The sequence below is a fragment of the Grus americana genome, chromosome Z (genome assembly GCF_028858705.1).
Source record: "Grus americana isolate bGruAme1 chromosome Z, bGruAme1.mat, whole genome shotgun sequence".
NCBI lineage: Eukaryota > Metazoa > Chordata > Aves > Gruiformes > Gruidae > Grus > Grus americana.
In genome coordinates, this window is record NC_072891.1 from 28,131,260 (window position 1) to 28,156,311 (window position 25,052).

At 43.1% G+C, this 25,052-nt stretch overlaps 1 protein-coding gene across 1 annotated transcript in view; it reads left to right on the forward strand.

Annotated features, from left to right (window-relative positions):
• The first annotated feature begins 1,758 nt into the window (after positions 1-1,758).
• Positions 1,759-25,052, forward strand: part of ANKRD31 (ankyrin repeat domain 31) — an 82,619-nt gene continuing 59,325 nt past the window's right edge. Inside the window, exons 1-7 of the mRNA XM_054811104.1 lie at positions 1,759-1,877; positions 3,566-3,621; positions 7,838-7,917; positions 12,109-12,155; positions 12,800-12,894; positions 13,912-13,952; positions 23,217-23,873. Of these exons, the coding sequence (XP_054667079.1) occupies positions 1,774-1,877; positions 3,566-3,621; positions 7,838-7,917; positions 12,109-12,155; positions 12,800-12,894; positions 13,912-13,952; positions 23,217-23,873 (1,080 nt within the window). The 5' untranslated portion in view covers positions 1,759-1,773. The remainder of the gene's footprint in view (positions 1,878-3,565; positions 3,622-7,837; positions 7,918-12,108; positions 12,156-12,799; positions 12,895-13,911; positions 13,953-23,216; positions 23,874-25,052) is intronic.

Sequence of the window (25,052 nt, forward strand, 5' to 3'; positions counted from 1 at the left end):
GCGCCTTTACGGCTCACGCTGATGCTGACCCGCAGCCTAGATGCGCTTTAGCAAGGCGTTAAGAAGTCGCGTGATAATTCAGAGCTCTCCTACTTGTGGAAAGCAGTGGTGCCTCCGACATTCAGAAAAAAATGAATGTATTCCTATTTGTGGCTTTCAGCCAAAAAGGAAATACTATTTTTTGCTTATGAAGCACAGGAGGCTTCTTATTCTCTTTGGGCACTGAGTCAGGTGCTACACGCTATTCTTGGTTGCAATACATTGCTCCAGTTTTGCACGGCCATTTTGGTTTCTGGGTCTGAGCTTATGGGCTAACATCGTTAAATACAAACAAAATATTATCTGCAAGGATTTTGCTGCAGATGATACACACGCCAGCTTTTCAAAAACTGCTTCTTACGCATGCCATTTCATTCAGAAATATTTCAAGCAGCTCCACTAGTACTGTGCTGTGAAGCATTCATGTGATTCTCAAAAAAGGACACACTGAGGAAAAGGTTTCCTATGAACTCCACCCAAAGTAGCTGTTGTCAGTGAGGAAATCATTCATGCCAGCTCAGCCTTTTAACACGTAAATACACTTTTCATTCTCATCTTCAACATGATCCTTCTAACTCCTAATAACCTACTACTGTGCATCCATCTTCCCTGCCAGCTTCCTGCTTAACACATTTGCTTGAGTATCTCACTTTTATTACCTGAAAAAAGTACGACCAACAAGATTTTTGGAGTCATTTGATCACATGCACAGCAATTGCTATAATTGCATACGGATATGACTAAGTCAAAGCCAAATGGCAATTTATACACACTTGCAACAATTAGGTAATAATTGATACATAATTTAAGATGACCTTTAGTATCTTGCTGTTTTCCACCCTTTTTGTGTAGCAGTGGGTGATGAATATGATTTGGAAAGTACTAAAAATGCTGATTTTATCACCAAGTTCGCTGGCAGCAGGAGTCACTACGATTTGGAATTTGTAATCTGCGCAAGTATGACATCACACTTTCTGCCACCAAGTTTTCCTATCTGTAGCTCTTGCAGTGGCCTGCTGCAGGGACAGAAGGCAAAACTGAGGCAGAACAGATCTGGTGGAAAACGTTGCCGTGATTAACAGATGATCACTGGGTTACATACAAAAGCACTACTGCAAATACTGTGAAAATATTGGCAACTAGTAATTTGGTTCTCTCAAACATATGAACCATTCATTACGCTCAGGACAGCCGATGAAGTTAGCTTCTTACACGTGGCCATGGAAATACACAAATTAGGAAAAGAGAAGAATTTTAGATGAGAGTCAGGTTGGTATGAGCACATTAAGTGCTTTGCGGCTCTTCTGAATGATGTGCGCCACAAAGCCAGAACGAGCAGCCCAACGCCAGGGAGGAGGCACCAGCCCCCGCCGACGGTGCGGGGATGGCGTTCCTGCCCCAAGCAGGCCAAGGCCGGTCGTGCGTGGGAGACCCATCCCAATGGTGCTGAAGGGAGAGCTGCCTTTAACTTCTACCACGAGCCACTCCAATCCTACCCGTGCTCGAGGGGCTGCGCTTGTTGAGGACGGGCTCTCCTCTCTCGCTCTGCTTCTCCCTAACCCCCAACCCGTCACCCAGTACCACCCGAAGGGAAAGGAGGCGCCGCCGAGCCCAGGCCTTCACAAGATGGCCGCCACCGCCTGCGCTGAGGGGAGCCGCGCAGCACGCAGGGGGAGGGGCGGCCAGCGGCGGCGCCCGGGGGAGGGGAGCGGAGCGGAGCAGAGCGGCGGCGCCATGGGGGAGAGGGGCGACGGCGGGCACAGCGATAGCGACGGCACCGTCGTGGACGGATCTGTGACGGAGAGTGATGTGGAGGAAGAGGAGTTCCGTAGGAGGAGGTGGTAACGCGGTGTTGCTCTGAGCTGCGCGTACCTGTGCGAGCGCGGCGGCGGCGGCACGTGGGGCGCACGGAGAAGCGAGGGGCCCGCGGCAGCTGGCTGAGGGGCCGCTCCCGGGCCGCCTTGAGGAGAGGCGGGCCGCTGTCCCCGGCCTGCCCGGCTTTTGGTTTGATCTCAGGAAAACACCAGGCACACACGGGAACGATCCTCTCTTGCATCTGACATACTGGAGTGCAAAGCAGCTCTTCTTGATTATTTCATAAATACGTATTTTAGGGTTTTTTTTTAAATTATTTCTTTTTTCACTGGTCAGACCAGTTTTGTGTGCTCTTAGACTCAGTAGTTCTCAGCTCTGCAAATGACCCCATTTACTTTACACATGCACCTTTTGGGCCTCAGAGTTTGTGCCTCCAGGCCCTCCTGAATAACATTTTAGTCAGTGGAATTGAAACATACCAGAACCAAACTCAGAGAAAATAAAGAAAACACTATTAAAAAAGATTACTGCTGATGTTCTTTTTCTGCAACTTTAACTTGACAACCATTTTCATGTGATTTCGTGTAGCTTTTAAGACATGGCAAAAAATTGAAACTATAAAGCAGCTGCACTTTGTACTGGCTTTGTGTCCCAGTATTGCTTGGAAGTATGTAAAGCAGTGATGTACTTCCTGTTGAAGGATATTAGTTGTTTGGAGTAAATAAGTAAGTTTTAATTAGAATAAATTACTTAGGATTATAATAGGGTGAGATTTGTGCTGTCTGCTTAGCTTTACTTAGCATAAGTGGCTACCTTTGGTGAAGCCTTTAGGCCATGACAGAGGTATTTTTCTCACTAATTGTCCTAGTAGTTTTCCTAACAGCCAGTACAGAGCTGTGTTTAGTCTTTGAGTATGGGAAAATATTTTGATATCACACTGATGTCCGCATAGTGCTTTTCCCAAGTCTGGGACTCTTGAGTTCTCCATGTTCCACCAGCAAGGGCAGGTGCACCAGGAGTCTAAATCAGAAGGTAAGGAGGCTCCAACCTTCAGCAGAAACTGCAAGTCAACAAGATAAGAGCTTGCCTGTCTGGACACGGAAGAATCATCCAATTAGATGTTAGGAGACCCCCGATCAAAAAACACCATTGGACTAAAGGACACGTGGACAGCGCGTGAAGGGTGCATGAGGGGCGGGTGTATGGGACCCAAGGGTATAACTGGCTCGGGATTTCTTTGTTCTGGGTCCCTCTCTTTGGAGGCACCCAGCCCGGGCTGATCCTGCTGCTGCACCTTTCAGTTAGATTAATTATTTTGTAAAATCCAATGCCTGAGACTCTGCTGCGGGAAACCTATGGTCAAGCCTGAAGAAGGAGGAACTGTGCCCAAGAATAAGTGTGTGTATGCGCGCGCACGCACACACATGAATGGTGTGTGGAATGCATGGGCACCTGCTTCTCCTTTAACACCTCCCTACCTAAAGTTTTCTATGCAGAGTTTCAGGTATATCTCACAGCTCAATGGTCCTTTACTGTTGGTGTTAGCATGAGAGGTGTGCTGGCCCAGTGTGCAGTTAGCAGTGTCCCAATAGTGGAGCTAAGATTGGTGTACTCGGCTGCCCTCAACTGCCCTTTGAGTTTATAGGACTGAAAAGCACAACATAGAACTGTTTAACGCCTTTTTTTTCTTCTTTTTTTTTTTTTTGCAAAGGTGGTCTTTTTCTAATATGGACATGGCTTTAACAACTGAAATAAGAATTAATGAAGGTAGGACAGATGCCTTTTTCACTCTCTGTTGTTTTTTTCTATGAACTGTTGCTGTGGATGTTGCCTGAGTCCATGTTATTTAAACTTAAGTGTGGAATGAAGTTCATTCTTAAGAACCGTATGTGCTCTCTTGTTATATCCATTGTTTTAGAAGAATGTTCAGCACATTTTTAATATTTACAAAATAGGTTTGCTCTTAATTTCTCCACTCTTCCTATGTACTATAACTGAGAATGCCTGGCAAATTGGGTGATGATACAAAACTGGGAGGAGTGGCTGACACACCAGAAGGCTGCACTGCCATTCAGTGAGACTTGGACAGGCTGGAGAGCTGGGCGGAGAATCATAGAGTCATAGAATAGTTTGGGTTTGAAGGGACCTCAAAGATCATCTAGTTCCAACCCCCCTGCTGCGGGCAGGAACAGCCTCCACTAGACCACGTTGCCGAAAGCCTCATCCAACCTGGCCTTGAACACTTCCAGGGATGGGGCCTCCTCAACCCTTCTGGGCAACCTGTTCCAGTGCCTCACCACCCTCACAGTAAAGAATTTCTTTCTAACATCTAATCTAAATCGACCCTCCTTCAGCTTAAACCCATTACCCCTTGTCCTGTCACTACACTCCCTGATAAACAGTCCCTCTGCAGCTTTCCTGTAGGCCCCTTTAGGTACTGGAAGGCTGCTATAAGGTTTCCCTGGAGCCTCCTCTTTTCCAGGCTGAACAACCCCAACTCTCTCAGCCTGTCCTCACAGGAGAGGTGCTCCAGCCCTCTGATCAGCTTCGTGGCCCTCCTCTGGACTCGCTCCAACAGCTCGATGTCTCTCCTGTACTGGGGCCTCCAGAGCTGGACGCAGTACTCCAGGTGGGGTCTCACGAGAGCGGAGTAGAGGGGCAGGATCACCTCCCTCAACCTGCTGGTCACGCTTCTTTTGATGCAGCCCAGGACACAGTTGGCTTTCTGGGCTGCAAGCGCACACTGCTGGCTCATGTTGAGCTTCCCATCAATCAACACCCCCAAGTCCTTCTCCTCAGGGCTGCTTTCAATCCATTCTCCACCCAGCCTGTAGTTGTGCTTGGGATTGCGCTGACCCATGTGCAGGACCTTGCACTTGGCCTTGTTGAACTTCATGCGGTTCGCACAGTCCCACCTCTCCAGCCTGTCAAGGTCCCTCTGGATGGCATCCCTTCCCTCCAGTGTGTCAATCACACCACACAGCTTGGCATCGTCAGCAAACTTGCTGAGGGTGCACTCGATCCCACTGCCCATGTCGCCAGCAAAGATGTTAAACAGTGTCAGTCCCAGTGCCGACCCCTGAGGAACGCCACTCGTCACTGTTCTCCACTTGGACGTTGAGCCGTTGACCGCAACTCTTTGGGTGCGGCCATCGTGCCAATTCCTTATCCACTGAGTGGTCCAGCCATTGAATCCATGTCTCTCCAATTTAGAGACAAGGATGTCGTGCGGGACAGTGTCAAATGCCTTGCACAAGTCCAGGTAGATGACATCAGCTGCCCTTCCCTTATCCACCAACACTGTAACCCCATCATAGAAGGCCACCAAATTTGTCAGGCACGATTTGCCCTTATCGAAGCCATGTTGGCTGTCCCAAATCACCTCCTTATTTTCCATGTGCCGGAGCATAGTCTCCAGGAGGATCTGCTCCATGATCCTGCCAGGTGCGGAGGTGAGACCGACCAGCTTGTAGTTCTCTGGGTCTTGCTTTTTTCCCTTCTTAAAAATGGGGGTTATGTTCCCCCTCTTCCAGTCAGCGGGATCTTCGCTGGACTGCCAGGACTTTTCAAATATAATGGAGAGTGGCCTGGCCACTTCATCTGCCAGTTCTCTCAAGACCCGCAGATGCATCTCATCAGGTCCTGTGGACTTGTGCATCTTAAGAAGAAGAGAAGAACCTAATGAAATTCAACAAGGGCAAGTGTAGGTCCTGCACCTAGGAAGGAATAGCCCCGAGTACCAGTACAGGTTAGGGGCTGACCTGCTGGGAAGCACCATTGTGGAGAAGGACCTGGGAGTCCTGGTGGACAACAAGCTCTCCATGAGCCAGCGGTGTGCCCTCATGGCCAAGAAGGCCAGTGGTACCTGGGGTGCATTAAGAAGAGTGTGGCCAGCAGGTCGAGGGAGGTTATCCTCCCCCTCTACTCTGCCCTGGTGAGGCCACATCTGGAGCGCTGTGTCCAGTTCTGGGCTTCCCGGTTCAAGAAAGACAAAGAACTGCTGGAGAGAGTGCAGTGAAGGGCTACAAAGGTGATTAGGGGACTGGAGCATCTCTTGTATGAGGAAAGGCGGAGAGAGCTGGGTCTGTTTAGCCTGGAGAAGAGAAGACTGAGAGGGGATCTGATCAAAGCTTATAAATATCTAAAGGGCGGGTGTCAAGAGGATGGGGCCAGACTCTTATCAGTGGTGCCCAGAGACAGGACAACAGGCACAAACTGGAACACAGGAAGATCCATCTCAATTTGAGGAAAAACTTTACTTTGAGGGTGACCGAGCACTGGAACAGGCTGTCCAGAGAGGCTGTGGAGTCTCCTTCTCTGGAGATACCCAGAACCTGCCTGGACATAATCCTGTGCAACCTGCTGTAGGTGATCCTGCTTTAGCAGGGGGGTTGGACTAGTTGGTCTCCAGAGGTCCCTTCCAACCCCTACCATCCTGTGATTCTGATTCTGTGGCTTGGAAGTGTTTGAACTATATATAGGGATATCATTTTTATTTAGATATGTGTATTGTGTTTGAGCAGAATAAAATAAATGGTATCTGAACACATAATAGTAATATAAATGGAATCTATACACATAATAGTTGTATGTAACTATAGTTGCATATAGTATTTCAAAAAACCTAACTTTAATATTGTTAATATATCCATTATCTTTAAATTTAATATACAGAATTTGGGTAGGGATATTTAAGTGCACTATGAAAAGTGTATTATTAAATTACTTTGAACATAAATGCATGCATGCTGATTTAAAGCCTCAAAATCTTGCCTAATAACTCCTTTAGAGCAGGTTGTGTGAGCAATCATGTTGTAGTTACATAATAGTTTTACTAGTACCTCCTTGGCATTTTTACATAACCCATCTTACTTGTATCCTGTATGTGTTACTCCAGCAGTACAGAGACTGCCTGGTTTTTAAGGACCCAAGGTGTTTTTAGTGTTCTTCCAGATTTTTTTTTGTTTGTCTTTTTGCCAAAAGAAGATCTGAGTGGACAATTGTTTTTTATCAACCTACTCTGAGTTAATATAAGTCTTACCTACAGCCCATTGAAATCTGCAGAAACTTTTCCTATGGCTGTGATATCCTGATGCTGAACCTTTCATAGTTGCTCAATAGTTTTGTCTGAGGAAAGAAGCATCATTCCATTTTCAACTTACCTGTGGTTATCCACTGGAATTAAAACCTGGCAACATTAAACATATATGGTTTAAGGCATGTTTATTTGATTCATTGTTCAGTTTGTGAGGTAGGGATTTGTCTAAGGGTTGGGTGGATTTTTTTTGTCTCTGTAAAAATAATGGATTACGGTATTTTTAGTATTCTGCCAGTGGCATTTTATATTCAGAAAGCTGGAATTCATATTTCATTTTTCATGCATTTGTGCATACTCGTATAGTAGCAATTTGGTGATGAGATACATAACATAAAGATGAATTTCATGGATATTTTATTAATGTCAGTAACAACATTTTAGTTTTGAAACCTAAGGGTCCAACCTTAAGGGTTTCTCTCTTCTTTTTTTTTTTTTTCCCCAGAGATCAGTTCTTCCTTTGCATAGTCATTAAAGAAAGTAATCCATATAGGAGTACAAATATTTTTAGTAAAATGGGTCAGGCAGCTTACCAAAATTGCAGTTGTTAGTTTAAAAAATAAGAGCAAAGAGTTAATCTGCGATATGAACTCAGGGAGGGTTCCAGACCACTGAGTGAAATAAATTTCCCCTCCCCAGCTGGTTTTATTAATTTCTGACCTCTCCTACACTGTGGTTTAAAAATCTAGTTAGATAGACTGTTTAACCACTGACGCCTGTTGCATATCAGAAGCTTTGATATGTATACCTCAATTACCAAGTTACGTAGAAATTGATGTAGAAATTTATGTAGTTATGGAAACTTAGGCAGAAATTAAGGTAATCAAAACTTCCTTTAAGTACTTATTACTGTATTTTTGTTCTGTTTTTTTTTCTTTTTTTTCCTAGGAGCTCCTTCTCCAGAAATCTGTTTTATGCAGAAATTTTATGATCACACATACGGTCAGAAGGCAGAACAGATAAATCCAGTAGGTATAGAAATGATACATCTACATGATATACTACACATTGCTAACTATTAATTATTAATAAACTCACTGGGCCTCCCATTCTTTATGTGCAAAAGAGCCTGGTGGCTTGCAGCTGAAATGAATTTTATTCACAGTTGTCACGTGTGTAGCACATTCTCTCCAGGAGTGTATATCAAAGTCTCTTTCCTGGTATTTCATGAGGGTATAACCTCTCAAATTTGAGGAACAAGCCCATGACAAATATGAAGAAGTCATGGAGCACAAACTTTTTAGTATGTTCCCTTCAGGAGCTGAAAGATAACCATCTGAGTTAACCATGCCAGAATACACCTTTGGTTACTCATTGTAAGATTAGCTGTGATCCAACAATTGGACAATTGTTTCTTTAAAAATGAAAGAGATAATAATCTGAAATGCAGAATAAAATGTCTGCTTGCATGATGATGGGGTAATCATTGTACTGTATGGATAATTCTGCATTCCCTAATCTACTAATTACCTTACCTTTTAATATATTTGCCACAGTTGGTAGCTAGCCCATAAGCTGTTCAATTGAGCAATCAGCTTTCCACCTGCATATGACATGCTGTTGTGGTTTAACCTGGCAGGCAGCTAAAACAACTACACAGCTGTTTGCTCACTCCCTGCTCCCAGTAGGATGAGGGAGAGAACTGAAAATGGAAAAAGAAAAAAACCCCAAAACTAATGGGTTGAGATAAAGACAATTTAGTAGGACAAAACAGAACAAAAAAAAGAATAACAATAAGAATAAAATACAAAACGTGATGAACAGCACAATTTCTCACACCCGAAGTCAATGCTCTAAGCAAGACAGAGTCCTGAGGAGAAGGCCTTGGGGGTATTGATTGATGAAAAGCTCAACATGAGCCGGCAGTGTGCGCTTGCAGCCCAGAAAGCCAACCGTGTCCTGGGCTGCATCAAAAGAAGCGTGACCAGCAGGTCGAGGGAGGTGATCCTGCCCCTCTACTCTGCTCTTGTGAGACCCCACCTGGAGTACTGTGTCCAGCTCTGGGGGCCCCAGTACAGGAGAGACATGGAGCTGTTGGAGCGAGTCCAGAGGAGGGCCACGAAGATGACCGGAGGGCTGGAGCACCTCTCCTGTGAGGACAGGCTGAGAGAGTTGGGGTTGTTCAGCCTGGAGAAAAGAAGGCTCCAGGGAGATCTAATTGTGACTTACCAGTACCTGAAGGGGCCTACAGGAAAGCTGGAGAGGGACTGTTTATCAGGGAGTGTAGTGACAGGACAAGGGGTAATGGGTTTAAGCTGAAGGAGGGTCGATTTAGATTAGATGTTAGAAAGAAATTCTTTACTGTGAGGGTGGTGAGGCACTGGAACAGGTTGCCCAGAGAGGTTGTTGGGGCCCCCTCCCTGGAAGTGTTCAAGGCCAGGTTGGATGGGGCTTTGGGCAACGTGGTCTAGTGGAGGGTGTCCCTGCCCGCAGCAGGGGGGTTGGAACTAGATGATCTTTGAGGTCCCTTCCAACCCAAACCATTCTATGATTCTGTGTAAGAGATTGTAAGTAAGACTTCTTCCACCAAAGACTCAGTAGATACACAGATTTTGTAGGTTCAGGTTCTTTCCAACTGACAAGATGTTTCCATTATCTATTAAAACTCTATTCCATGGCTTGTTCAGGCAGGCCTTGTTAAAGGAGAAGCTGGTGCCCGTGCATTCCACACACCATTCATGTGTGCGCGCGCGCATACACACACTTATTCTTGGGCACAGTTCCTCCTTCTTCAGGCTTGACCATAGGTTTCCCGCAGCAGAGTCTCAGGCATTGGATTTTACAAAATAATTAATCTAACTGAAAGGTGCAGCAGCAGGATCAGCCCGGGCTGGGTGCCTCCAAAGAGAGGGACCCAGAACAAAGAAATCCTGAGCCAGTTATACCCTTGGGTCCCATACACCTGCCCCTCATGCACCCTTCACGCGCTGTCCACGTGTCCTTTAGTCCAATGGTGTTTTTTGATCGGGGGTCTCCTAACATCTAATTGGATGATCCTTCCGTGTCCAGACAGGCAAGCTCTTATCTTGTTGACTTGCAGTTTCTGCTGAAGGTTGGAGCCTCCTTACCTTCTGATTTAGACTCCTGGTGCACCTGCCCTTGCTGGTGGAACATGGAGAACTCAAGAGTCCCAGACTTGGGAAAAGCACTATGCGGACATCAGTGTGATATCAAAATATTTTCCCATACTCAAAGACTAAACACAGCTCTGTACTGGCTGTTAGGAAAACTACTAGGACAATTAGTGAGAAAAATACCTCTGTCATGGCCTAAAGGCTTCACCAAAGGTAGCCACTTATGCTAAGTAAAGCTAAGCAGACAGCACAAATCTCACCCTATTATAATCCTAAGTAATTTATTCTAATTAAAACTTACTTATTTACTCCAAACAACTAATATCCCTCAACAGGCCTCGTGATTATAAGTTTGTGCTTTCACCTTTTTCAGGCGTTCTCTTCTTGCCCAGTTTGGTGAAGTGCACCTAAAGTTGTTAGGTGGCACTTACAACTTTTAAGCATTAGTCTTTTTTTTGGAGCACATCCAGAGTCCACTCAGATAGTTCGCTGTATAAATAAGTGCTCAAATGAGAAAAGTCAGTTGAGTTTTCCAGGAATTTCTTTACCAAAAGCAAGAGAGCACAACAAAAGGCTTTTCCCAGTACTTGCAGTCAGTGGCCACAAATACCATTTGTGTAACTTTTATGATTTGAGAAGACCGCTCAACCAATCAGCAATACATTGATTTTGCTTAGAACCTAATTTTTTAGCAGACAAAATAGCCCCTCCTTCTTCTGAGATATTATGGTAGTTCACTGAGCTTTAAGTGTCTATCTGAGCAATGTCATCCAGTCAAAGAGGTTTAGTAGTTCTTCTGCTATCCTGACCTCACTTGATGTCTGCATAATGTTCTGTGTAAATACCCAGGCTGATTTGTACAAAGGGTGTATTTAGCAAAGTCAATAACTTTCTGCCAACTATCCCATTGCCATATTTTGGAACTACATCAGTCAATAATTGTTGCACAAACTGTTTCTAAAGAATCTATTCTGTTCTAGGGAGCCTTTTAGGAGTCCTTCCTACTGGGCAATCTCCACCTGTTGCTCTGAGGCTTTGGGCAACGTGGTCTAGCAGAAGGTGTTCCTGCCCGCAGCAGGGGGTTGGAACTAGATGATCTTTAAGGTCCCTTCCAACCCAAACCATTCTATGATTCTTCAGGAACATTGCTAAAATGGTTGTTCTTATTGTGTTGCTAATACCTTGTGCAAGCCACATAAGTCATCACTTGGTGTCCACACCAAGATCTTCTTTGCCGGAGTTTTCCTAGTGCTGTAAATGTTCTCCATTGCATGTCAATGATTTGTTTAAAATTGCAGCCAGTATGCTGATAGTTCACTAGTAATCCCCAGTCTTCAGCTCATCTGGAAGAGAAATGTTCTGCAGTTCACTTGCCTATTTCAATCATTCCTAGGTTGCCTTAGACTTTACATAAAGGCTCCTTTTTCCATAATAGAGGAGCTCTCTCCCTTTTGTATAGTCAGAGACACAAAAAGCGGATCCAAGCTCCTGTTACGAAAGAGTTGGAATTTGGCTCCTGCTCTGACATTAGCTGTCTCCTTACCCACATGTCCCTTCCTGTGTCTGCATGTGGCAGCCCTGCTACTTAGAGCTTGCTAATGTGCAGGTCTTGTCAGCTAAGTTCCTTAATTCTGCCCTTTCCAGGGATATTGAGAATTGTATACTGCTCCACAGTCTCTGGAGCAACATCCTGTCTTATTTAACAAAAAGAGGGAATTGTTACAAAAAAAGATTAAAACTGGGAGTTAAAATAAAAATACCCTGTGTTTTTTGTCTTCTGATGTATAAAACACCTTAAGTTTAAAGCAATCATATCTTACTTGCATAGGTGTGTTTTCCTTCTGAGTGAGTATTGTCTTTCATAGTCTTGATTTATTTTTTGACATTTTTCTTTAACAGGCCAAATAAAAAAAAATGTAAGTGGAATGTTTTTTATATCTTATTAGTAATGTATGTAAAGATCAGACCTAAAAATTCCATTTCCCAACTCAATTACAGAAGGAAAAAGATAAGCATGTAATAAAGCTGAGAAAATAAATAATGAAGTACTTTGTTTATTAACTTGATTTTTTTTTTTTCATTCAGATACCTCAGGAGGCATATGCATCTGACCAGTCTCAGTCTCTACTGCAGTGAGTATAATACATCACACAGGAATTCCAGTCATACATACTGTAATTAAACAATTCTGCTACACCTCCATTTGTATGTTGTTTTATTCTCAGTGTTCTATTGTGAAGCAGTTTTCTTGTTTGCTTAGTGAAGGATCTATAGTTATGTCAGAGGTAATTCTTTGTACAATATGGGTCAAACTGTACCTGTATTTGTTTATATTGATTGTATTACCTTTAATGGTATATGGGCATAAGCAACAGGAATGACAGTAAACTACTCAGAGAAAACCATTAGACAGATGGAAATTTGTAATAAATAATATTAGACCTTTTGTTCTTAGAAACTATGTAAAGATTTCAATAGAAGATGGATTTATAATAGAAATACAGAAAGAAGTAATAAAAAATAGGAAAATTTGTTTTTTCACTTAGAGAATGAATGTACAAACATGGCTAGCTCCACTTAGGAAATCTGGAAGTCTTAGTTACTGCATGTCTTTGTAAATAGAAGTATGCCTCTAAAATAACTGCAGTTGTTTCCACAAATAATTGTGAGTACAAAACTGCATAAATAAACTCAAAGTACTGTAGAAACTTTCTTAAGCTGAGCAGATTACAATTCTTTCTGAATAAGAACTTTTAATTATATTATTTAATTCTAGGGGTTGGATAAAGTGTCCATCACTTACCGAAAATATTTCTAAGCCTGGTTTTTCACTAGATGCTGCAGTAGAGGGACAGCAAAATAATTCTGTAGGTATGTTGTATTTTGTACAAAACTGAAAGTCACTCTAACTGTAGCAAAATCATTTGAGAAGCTGAAGATGAGTATCCACATAGGTTGGTTTAGAATCTGACTATGTGGCCTTTACAACAGTTGTTTAGTTTTCGTAGTTGTCTTGGACTACGAGTTATATTTTTGTAAGTATTCTGTCAGGATTGTTTGAAGAAATAACTATTTTCCCAAGCCAGTGGTGTATTTCCAGCTTAAAATTCATTGGTGTGGAATTTTCTGACAAAAGTTACAGGCCATATGGTACTCAAGTGTCATACGGCTCCGTAAGGTAAGCATAATGTGACAGTCATTAAGGGTTCCTACATGCTTCTTACTAACATATCCAAGAATCAAAGGCATCTGTAAGAAAGGAGAAACAAAAATGCTACTGGTCATTCCCCAGATCTGCCTGTCATCTGCTGCTACTTCGGTTGTGCTTCCCTTCCTCTGTGCTCCCAGCAGCGCAGGCCTGTCCCATCTGTTTTGCTTTCTCCCTGTTTGAGCTAATTTTTGCTAATGCAATAGAAAACCATTCACTTTATTTCTGATTAGGAAATTCCCAGGGAGTCACATGAATGTCAAAATATGGTGATGGGAGCGGCAGGGGGAAGCGGTTTCGGACCAGCCCTTTTCAGAAGCAGTAAATTATTGGATTACTTTAACTGTATTCTCTAATTGCATTGTAATTACAGAGAGGAGGGGATAGGTCTCATCCTGTGAAATGGGTGGCAATTCCATGTGCTGATAGTCTTTGGAAACACAGACCTCTGAACCACAGTGAAGAAATTTGACCAAAGAGCCCTGGAATATAATTTGGTGGCTAACAGAGCCTAAATAGAAACGTTATTGTCAGTTCAACATAGGGAACATGGCAACAATAATTTTTAAAGTTTGAAACTTGAGCCTTAGTCAGGAAGTGAGGCCATTTTATTAGAGATTATGAGAACTTTCAGAAGTGGAAAGTACAACTGAAATATTTGTTTACTCTTCTATATTTAGATACCAAATTGGATGGATTTCAGAAAGATTCAGAAGGAAAGGTTAGTGTATTTTTACAACTGAATGTATATAAAATATAATTTAATTAGCATTAGAAAATATTTTACTGAAAAATACCTGGTTCTTTCATTTTAAAAAGCAGGCACATAGCTGTTGAAACTGACATTGAGTGCATTAGGTGAAAAGAACTTAGGAGCTAACCATTATTTTCTGCTTTTTGTGTAGGAACTGCAGTTACTAAGCTTGCAGGGCACAAGGGTAGAAGCATAGCAGTAACAGTGAAGTAGGAAAGACATCACCATGACACAGAATCTATAAGGGCTGTTACTTAAGCCAAAGTAAGGAAGACTTTCAGTAGCTTAAAACATGTTTTCCACCAATGAAAGTTATGGGAGAGGCATTATGAAGGTCTTTGAGGAGGAAGAGAGTATCTGAAACTGTCCTTTTCTTTGGGAGTAATGACATGTGGCCAAAAATAGGTAGTACCAGTCTCTTTGGTACATCTCTTTGGTAATCCTAAAGCTGCTCATGAGTGACAGGTTTCACTACTTTTGAAATAAAAGTGAGGGAATAGCTTTGGAGCTACTTTTTCCCCCATTCATTTGTCAGCTGCTTTCTCAGCAACACTGAGGCAGGGATGATTCCACTCCACTGTGAGCCTATCTACTTGAATGTTGCAAGGTACTGCCTGTTTTCTTTGCCATGTGTTTCTCCTGCTTCCTTTGGGCCAACACTAGTGCTTGTTTGAGACCCCCAGCATGAAGCAAGTTTTGGGGAACAACTGTCAGATGCTGTTCAATTTTTTTCAGTTGGCTTAGTTTTCAGCCAGGTTATCTTTTCAATCCAGCTCCCCAGGAATTTAGTTAAGTGCCAAAGCAGCGCAAGAGAGGATGTGGAAATGCACAGCTGAAGGCAAGTGGAAGGGTGGGGACTGTACTAACCCTAATTTAGATAAGCTTAATGCAATCTTCATGTTATGAGTGTAGCTTACAAATAATACTTAGTATTTTAGTAATTATCTACTTGCAAGCACTGCTTTTGCACATAAAAGAACGAAGACCTTGGAGAAGAAAGAATTCTCTGAAAACTTCCAGAAAACACAGTGGCAAAAATTCAACAATATATCCATGTGAATTGTCCAACCCAGAAATATCTTGAGCAAGAGTTGAAGGTTCTGCAACCTCTAACATAAACATCCAGTGGTCATATGTTGCCCTGATTCCTTTCCACTTCCACTCTCTTCTTTTCCCTTCCAGCACTCCCTCCGTTCTTGGTTTGAGCCATCAACCACAACTCTTTGAGTGCGACCATCCTGCCAATTCCTTATCCACTGAGTGGTCCAGCCATTGAATCCGTGTCTCTCCAGTACAGAGACAATGCAGGACAATGTCAAATGCTTTGCACAAGTCCAAGTAGATGACATCTGTTACTCTTCCCTTATCCACCAACACTGTAACCCCATCATAGATGGCCACCAAATTTGTTAGGCACTATTTGCCCTTAGTGAAGCCATGTTGGCTGTCCCCAGTCACCTCCTTATTTTCCATGTGCCAGAGCATACTTTCCAGGAGGATCTGCTCCATGATCTTGCCAGACACAGAGGTGAGACCGACCAGACTGTCGTTCCCCAGGTCTTGCTTTTTTCAGTCAGTGGGAACTTCGCTGGACTGCCAGGACTTCTCAAATACGATGGAGAGTGGCTTAGCCACTTCATTCACCAGTTCCTTCAGGACCCACAGATGTATCTCATCAGGTCCCATGGACTTGTGCATCTTCAGGTTCCTTAGATGGTCTCGAACCTGATCTTCTCCTACAGTGGGCAGTTCTTCATTCTCCCAGTCCCTGCCTTTGTCTTCTGTGACAGTGTGGCTCAAGCACTTGCTGGTGAAGACTGAGGCAAAAAATTCGTTGAGTACCTCAGTCTTCCCCATATCCTGGGTAACCAGGTCTACTATTTCATTCTGAAGTGGGGGGGGGCACATTTTCCCTCATCTTGCTTTTATCATTGACATCCCTATAGAAACTTTTCTTGTCCTTGACAGACCTGGCCAGATTTAATTCTATCAGGGCTTTTGCTTTCCTAACCTGATCCTGCCTACCAGTAGGCAGATTCAGTGCATTGAGGATATATCCAGAGAGGATATTTTAGGAGCCTGGAGTAAGATGGTTAGGATTAATCATAGAATCATAGAATGGTTTGGGTAGGAAGGGACCTCAAAAATCATCTAGTTCCAACCTCCCTGCCACGGGCAGGGACACCCTCCACTATACCAGGTTGCCCAAAGCCCCATCCAACCTGGTCTTAAACACTTCCAGGGATGGGGCATCCACAGCTTCTCTGGGCAACCTGTTCCAGTGCCTCACCACCCTCATAGTGAAGAATACTTTCCTAATATCTAATCTAAATCTATCCCCGTTCTGTTTAAAATAATTATCCCTTGTCCTATCACTTCATGCCCTTGTAAACAGTCCCTCTCCATCTTTCCTGTAGGCCCCCTTCAGGTACTGGAAGGCTGCTATAAAGTCTCTCCAGAGCCTTCTCTTTTCCAGGCCGAACAACCCCAACTCTCTCAGCCTGTCTTCACAAGACAGGTGCTCCAGCCTTCTAATCAGCTTCGTGACTGTCCTCTCAATTTGCTCCAACAGGTCCATGTCCTTATGTTGGTGTCGCAGGTGGAGGTGTTTGACATAGTTACAATTTAGTCAATTCAGAATTTATTAATAGGATGAGTTAAATGAAAGGTTGAATTTTAGCAGTACTCAATGATTGACTAATTTAAAGATTTACAGGTAATTCAGTAAAATACACTATGATCAAAACAGTGACTTAATTACAGATTTGAAGATAACAAGATTCACACTAACTTACTATAAGGTATCTTAAAGTTTATAGATACATATATATAAACATAAAACATGCAGGTACACGCATACAGACAGAAATATTTGGGCTCAGTGATATATGTCACCCACACTCATGAAGGCAAAGTGTATATTTAAACACATATATAGGTAGGGAGATGGATGAAGGAAGCTAGCTTATAGCTGAAATTTCACTCTTCGAGTTTGGAGTAAATGCATCAGCATTCCTCAATGGGCAATAGTTGAGACTCGAGGAGGCTGCCTTCGCCCTAGCCGTACATTGGCAGATGGTCCTCAAGGAGTTTGTGCCTGAGAGGCATCCCAGCTCAGGGGAAATGCTGGTCACAGCCTGATGTGATCCAGGAGAGCTCAAAGGGTCTCACTTAGAATTGCTGTTTATAGGATCCAAGATAATTGACTTTTGTCAGGTACTTTTCCACTTTGGCCAAACTTGGATGGCGAAGTATTCTCGTACTTTCCACTAGCTGCACAGACTCAGAACTTTCCTGGCATCACCCTCTTTGGGCCACAACCCAGGTACAGGTGCACCAGGCTGTCAAGAGGTGATCGATTGTTGTTATTGTTCCCAAACAATAAGGGAGCAAGAATGTCATGATCCAAATACAGATGTACCAGGCTGCTACCAATGCCAAGCGAACCAAGAATCAGGCACATTAAAGAGGTGCCTTAATGCTCTGGTCTGCTGCCTAGGCATGTGGTCCAGAAGCAGAGGGAGAAATTGAACCAAGTGCTGAGTAGCTCAAGAGGAGGGGGAGTTGCACCACCACAGTTGGGGACCCCAGAGTTGAACACAGTACTCCAGGTGGGGTCTCACGAGAGCGGAGTAGAGGGGCAGAATCACCTCCCTCAACTGCTGGTCATGCTTCTTTTGGTACAGCCTAGGACACGGTTGGCTTTCTGGGCTGCAAGTGCACATTGCCAGGTCACGTTGAGCTTTTCATCAATCAACACCCCCAAGTCCTTCACCTCAGGGCTGCTTTCAATCCATTCTCTGCCCAGCCCGTAGTTGTGCTTGGGATTGCACTGGCCCATGTGCAGGACCTTGCACTTGGCTTTGTTGAACTTCATGAGGCTGGCATGGGCCCACCTCTCAAGCCTGTCAAAGTCCCTCTGGACGGCATTCCTTCCCTTCAGCATGTTGACCACACCACACAGCTTGGCATCATGGGCAAACTTGCTGAGGGTGCACTTGATCCCACTGTCCATGTCGCCAACAAAGACATTAAACAGTGCCAGTCCCCAACAAAGATGTTAAACAGTACCAGTCCCAATACCAACCCCTGAGGAACACTACTCAGGAACACTGAATTATATTTTTTGCATATTGGGTGATGTTGGCACTGGCAAGATCTGAGTGCTGCAGAAAGACCTTGTGAGAGAAACCAATGTCCATCACAGGTTTCTGTGTACTGTTTTGAAGAAAGGGCAGGACAGACGCCTTGACAACCAGCAGTGAGTCACTGGGCCTGTTAGTTTTGTGTATCTATTCCTGAAAATACAAGAGAAAGTCATTAATTAACATAATCTCTGATTAGAAGTCCTGACATCATAAAATGAGTCTTGCTGGGTTTTCTTGATTTTGATGACATAGCAGCTCTGATTTCTGTTGTGGTTAATCTGTTAATAGTGGGGCCAATACTGTTCAACATCTTCATTAATGGCCTGGAAGATGGAACAGAATGTGCCCTCAGCAAGTTCCGAGATGGTACTGTGAGGAGTGACTGATCCATCAGATAGTTGTGTTGCCATTCAGAGGGACCTGGACAGGTTGGAGAACTAGACAGAGAGGAATGCCATGAAGTTCAACAAGGGGAAAGGCAAAGTCCTGCATCTGGGGAGGAATAACCTCAGGCACCAATACATGCTGGGGACCAACTGGCTGGAAAGTAGCTCTGCAGAGAAGGACCTGGGGATCCTGGGGGACAATAAGCTGGCCACGAGCCAGCAATACACTCTTGTGGCAAAGAAGGCGAGCAATATCCTGGGCTGCATTTGAAAGAGTGTTGCCAGCAAATCAAGGGAGATGATCCTCTACTCAACTGGTAAGGCCACCCTTAGAATACTGTGTCCAGTTCTGGGTCCTCAGTACAAGAAAGATACAGACACACTGGAGTGAGTCCAACACAGGGCCACAAAGATGATTAAAGGACTGGTGCATCTGGTTCTGTAAGGCCTTTGACATGGTCCCCCACAACATCCTTCTCTCTAAATTCGAGAGATACGGATTTGATGGAGGGAATGTTTGGTGGATGAGGAATTGGCCAGATGGTCTGATCCAGAAAGTAGTAGTCAATGGCTCAATGTCCAGATGGAGATCAGTGATGAGTGGTGTCCCTCAGGTGATCATATTGGGACCAGTACTCCTTAATATCTTCATCAGTGATGTAGACAGTGGGGTTGAGTGCACCCTCAGCAAGTCTGCACATGACACCAAGCTGAGTGGTGTGGTTGACACGCCTGGGGAACAGGATGCCATGCAGAGGGACCTGGGCAAGCTTGAGAAGTGGGCCCATGTGAACCTCATGAGGTTCAACAAGGCCAAGTGCAAGCTCCTGCACTTGGGTCGGAGCAACCCCCAGTATCAATACCAGCTGAGGGATGAAGGGATTGAGAGCAGCCCTGCAGAGAAGGACTTGGGGGTACTGGCAGATGAAAACCTGGACATGAGCTGACAATATGCACTTGCAGCCCAGAAAGCCAACTGTATCTTGGGCTCCATCAAAAGAAGCATGGCCAGAAGGTCAAAGGTGATTCTGCCCCTCCACTCTTGTGACACCCCACGTGGAGTACTGTGTCCAGCTCTAGGGCTCCCCAACATAAGAAGGGCATGGAGCTGTTGGAGCGAGTCCAGAGGAGGGCCACAAAGCTGATCAGAGGGCTGGAGCACCTCTCCTGTGAGGACAGGCTGAGAGAGTTGGGGTTGTTCAGCCTGGAGAAGAGAAGGCTCCAGGGAGACATTATAGAAGGCTTCCAGTACCTAAAGGGGGCTTGTAGGAAAGGTGGGGACAGACTTTTTAGTAGGGCCTGTTGCAATAGGACAAGAGGTACCAGTTTTGAACTAAAAGAGTGTAGATTCAGACTAGATATGAGCGAGATGCTTTTTACGATGAGGGTGGGGAAACACTAGAACAGGTTGCCCAAAGAGGTTGTAGATGCCCCATCCCTGGAAACCTGATCTAGCTGAAGATGTTCCTGCCCATGGCAGGGAGGTTTAACTAGATGACCTTTAAAGGTTCCTTCTAAATGAAACTATTCTATGATTCTGTGATCTTTCATATGAGTACAGGCTGAGAGAGCTAGAAGTGTTCAACCTGGAGAAGAGAAGGCTCGGGGGGATCTTACCAATGTGTGTGAACACCTGACAGGAAGGAATGAAGATGAGGGAGCCAGACTTCTCGTTAGTGCCCACTGATAGGACAAGAGGCAATGGAAATTAAAAAGAAATAAATCCCATATGAACACAAAAACCCACTTTTTAACTGGGTGGTCAGACACTGGAACAGGTTGCTCAGAGAGGTTGTGCATTTTCCACCAGTGGAGATACTCAAAACCTGATTGGACATAGTCCTGAGCAACCTGCTGGAGCTGACACTGCTTGAGCAGCAAGATTGGGCTAGATGATCTCAAGACATCCCTTCCAACCTCAACTGTTCTGTGCTTCTCTGTGCATCCCTCATGTCCCAGTATATTGCCGTAATCTTCAGCTCAGCATTCGCACAGAAGCTGGTAATGTTGATCCTTCTGAAGTCTTAACTCTTTTATAGTGATTCTCTTACATGTATGTATTGAAAGGCTGAACTTCTCTGCTGTTGTTTGATGCAGAGCTAGCAGATACAGGAGTCCACTTAACATTTCCACTCCACCCTTATTATTTATGCTTCAGTTTTAGTTAGTTCAGTTGTATCTTGTAACATGTACAAGCCACAGTCTGTGACACCAAATAGCCATCAATTTCCTTAATAACTTTTTAATTGTTCTCAAACACATAGAAAAAAACATCTTTGCATGTCAGGATTCACCAAGGTGATGTGAATGCACTGCCATCTGCTGGAACTGACAGGCCAGGTTTAAGCTTGCTCATACAATCCACGGGAAGAGGTAGACGTCTATGGCTTAGCTAAGCCTGGCTAGCTCACTAGCCTTTGGTGCAGTGAGTTTGTTAACACACAGTTTTTATATCCACGGTCAGGTAAGTTGGTTTTTTTAAGATGAGTCCTCTGCTTGACTTCCCTGTCCGCCTTCTTCCTCTGGTGCAAGGTTCTGAATCAGCTGAGGCTGGAGTTGACTGTGGTCATGCTCAGTTGTTACCCAGTGTGTGCTTACTGGTAAGATGGGGGGACAAGAGATTCTGGGATGATTCTGGAAGGTCAGCAGGATTTCTGCCTGGATTAAGGAGCACTTTGCTTTGGATTTGTAATGGGAATAATTGAGACTTGAAGGTAGTGGGATTTAAATCAAGCCTTTAGATACTTCTAAAGTGTGTTCATACTCAGTGGGAGACATTCACAGATGCCATGAGATGGTTGGCATTCAAACCCTAAAAAGAATTAACAGCCTTATGCCAAAGAGATACATTTTTCTCTTTGGCATACTTACATAGGAACCCCTTTTTTAAATGAGTTGCGTGGGGCATAGCTCTTCTGGTAGAGGATGGACCTGAACCTGCATTTACCACAATGTTGATATTTTACTGCTGAGCTACTCACTGAGGGGGAATCCTGCTCCTCCTCTGAGTGAAACTTATGTGTATTCAGACCATATTTACCAGACTGGGGTCCACAGGAGAAAGAACTCCCTCTTTTGGTTCAATTCCCAGCTGGCTCAGCCTTGCTCCTTCAGCACCTCCTCTGTTCCTTTTGAGCAGACAGCAGAAGGTACAAGGACCTTAGGTATTGGGGCTTTAAGTGTCTTTATGAATAACTGGCAGCTGAGGATGGGTTTAAGGGAGAGAAAGTTTAGACTTTTATTATGTTTGCAGATTGTAATAGAGCAAGTCCCACAGGATTTTGCCAACAGAAATGAGTGCTAAAGAAATTTAGGCATCTGTAGTTGGATGGGGGTTTTGTAAACACCAGTCACATTTAAGTGTTGGTTTTCAGTTGATGTTTGGGTTTTTTTAGAATCTTGCAAAGTAGTAATTTGTGCCTGCCTGATCCTTCTCCAGTAATATAAATGTAAGTTTCATCTGTCCTTCAACAAATGCACTGAGCCTTTTTCTTAGTAAATTTGTAATATACATACACACAGTATATATATACCACAGTTTCTCAAGTACAGAAAGTTATGCCAGTGAGTTTTTTTCCCAGTTGTTTAAAGTCTGCACAAGCTGGAGAAGTGGCCTAAGAAGAAACTGTAGTTCAATACAGCCAAGTGAGAAGTAGTCAGTACTTAAAAAGGAACAATTAGCTGCACAGGTGCAGGACTGGAAACAGCAGACTGAGGAATAATTTTTCAACAAAGAATCAGGGATTTATAATGGCTTAGAAACTGAACATGAGTCAATGCTTTCTATTTTATTGTCTGTGAGCTCTACCAAAATTATGTTACCAGTGGTTAAAAGATTCTTGCACTGCCCAGTATTGCCACTTGCTGGCAGCAAGAGTCTAAAAATGTTTTGAAAGAGATTTTCTTAAGATCCTGTACTACTAAGCAACAGCACTATTATATACAAAAGTTATATAGATAAAATATGTTTTAGGTCTGCTGAGGCATCTGATTTTCTCCTGCAGAAGCATGTGAAACAGAGATAGGAAAAAAAAAGGAAAAGCTATTAATTGGTATAAAAATGGGTGCATCTGCTGAAAGCGTCTCAAAGTGATTAGAAAAACAGTAGCAGTGTTACTGTTCTGAGAATGGTTATGGTTTTGTGGTTCTGTACTCAGTGTGGAAACTCAAACATGCAGCCTCCAAGCATACTCCTAAGGTTTTGAACTGAAGCTTGTGAGGCACAAATGCTCCATACCTATGTGGGATCCACATAAACACATAATGAAAACTCATACATTGTGTTTTATTAACTATGCTTTTTTGTGTTATTGTGAATATGTTCACTTTCATTATTTCTGGATGACAGAAATTTTTAATGCCTTTCTTTTAAAGCCCTTTAACACCCTCAGGTCATTAGCAATGGCATAATATCTTTGACTTTATAATAAATTTAGTCTCTCTTATTCTGGATTTTCACTGCTAGGGAAGTCAACAGCTGAAGTGCTCTACTTTTAAAGCTCAGACCTCAGTCCAACCCTTGTTAAGAAATTGTATGAGTTCTTAGGGAAGGCTTTAGGTCTTGTAGTTTATGCAAAAATTGTAAATAAAATATATGTATATACATGGATGACTTCTAAAGTGAATGTTAATTACATGCTTTTTAGAAAGAGTTGTTCCATTCCTTTTTGTAAACATTTTTTTTTTTTAATGTTTAGATTTCACACAAGTTAAGTAATGAAGATCTCTATCCAGAAATAAGCCTCTTTCTGGATGCCCCTCCGGAGGATATAATATTGGTTCCAATGGAACAGACACCACAAGATAGATTTCCACATGTTTTAGAAGATTGCCAGAGAACCTGCATGACCATCATTGACACAGATAACACAGTGAAAGAACATTCCCCTAATAATGATACAGATCTTTCACTGACATCCCCAGGGAAGATTTTCGTGGAAGCATTCACTGAACAGAGTATAGAGACTGGTAAATTTGAAATCAGTGATTTGTTGAGATCCCTCAGTGATTCTGAGAGTCTTAAAATGATAAACCCATTGCCTGATGAGCGTCAGGGTCGTGCCTTTGACATTGATCCATCAGCAGATGAGAGCAGTGATGCCCTGCCAGCACAGCTTGTGACAGCTCTGAATGCCTTGTCAGGTTCTGTAGTACAACCTGTCACTCCTGTAGTGCCAGATGAGAGACAGCTTAACACCGAGGGAGAGCAGTTAAATTCAGAACCCAGTATTCCCCAGTTAGATGATGACTGTACACAAATAACAACCACGATTCAGCCTCAACTTTCTACAATTGAGGTGGAAGAAATAAAAGCCTTAAGAGGATCTGACTTGCAGAGGACAACAAATGAGCAAGTATATACAGTTTAATTAATATTTGAAAATTTATGTTTATCATAAAATATTTTATAGAATAGTCAAATTACTTGGAGATGTGAATCTTAGTAAAGAGTAAACTGGCATTAATAACTTACATATTTAATACATTTCAATTGTTTTTGATTTAAAAGTCCAGTAGTGGTTTTCTGTGTTGATATAGCCATGTTACGAAAATAGCTGAGCTTGCTGTGATGTGAAATCCTAGTAAAGTTACTTCAGTGACTGAAGTGGAACTCTAGAATCAGCATGGGAGTTTCAAAAACTCTATGTCCCCCTGTACATCATCTGTGTCTCGTGTTCTCTTCAAGGAAAGTTCAAAAACACTATTCTGTTATTTCATTGAAGCACACTGGCATATACCAGCCAATTCCAATTCTAGCTTCCTACCGCATCTGATTCTGTTTTTTCTGCAGACTAGAGTATGCTGTTTTCTGCTGTCATAGTTCTCACTGCTGTAGCATACAAATGCTTTACAAGTATTACAAAAGAAATTATAGTTACGTCTTTCCTGTAGACTAGAAAGATTACTTATGGGGATTTTTTACACGTATATTTAGAATTGCATTTATTTTGTTTAGTTCTGCCTATGCAAGACTTACTGAAAAAACTGAGGCATGGTTTTGTGTTCATGTCCTCCCCTGAAGAAACCTGTATGTATGGATACAACATATGATCCCTCTTTCTGTTTTCTTCTCTTACCCTGGGCTGTTCTCTCCACAATGTTATGTCCTGTGCTGTGAAGGTGATCTGAAATAGGTCATTTGGATTCAACAACACAAATGCAAAAATTGGGAGAGGAACATGAATGGAAAGCAATGCTATAGTCTCTTCCTGTTCAGGTTATAATAAGGGAAAGAGAAGAACACATAGGAGATGTGTTTATGCTATAGAGTATAGTAGTCATCCCTTGTAAACCTGGAATCAGATTCTCTGTTCTGTGTTGTCTTTGGATAATCTGGAGCTGCAAATCAATGAGCAGCCACATATAATGAGCCATTTAAGGTGGTTTTAGGGCCTCTTTGCTTCCCCACAATGGCATAAAGCATGCAAAGACTATGAGTTAATTCTGATTTTGCTGGTAGCATTAACTGAATATAACAGTACGTAATAAAATGTGCCACAAAAGTAGCTAATTTCAAGGTGCTGAAAGGTCTC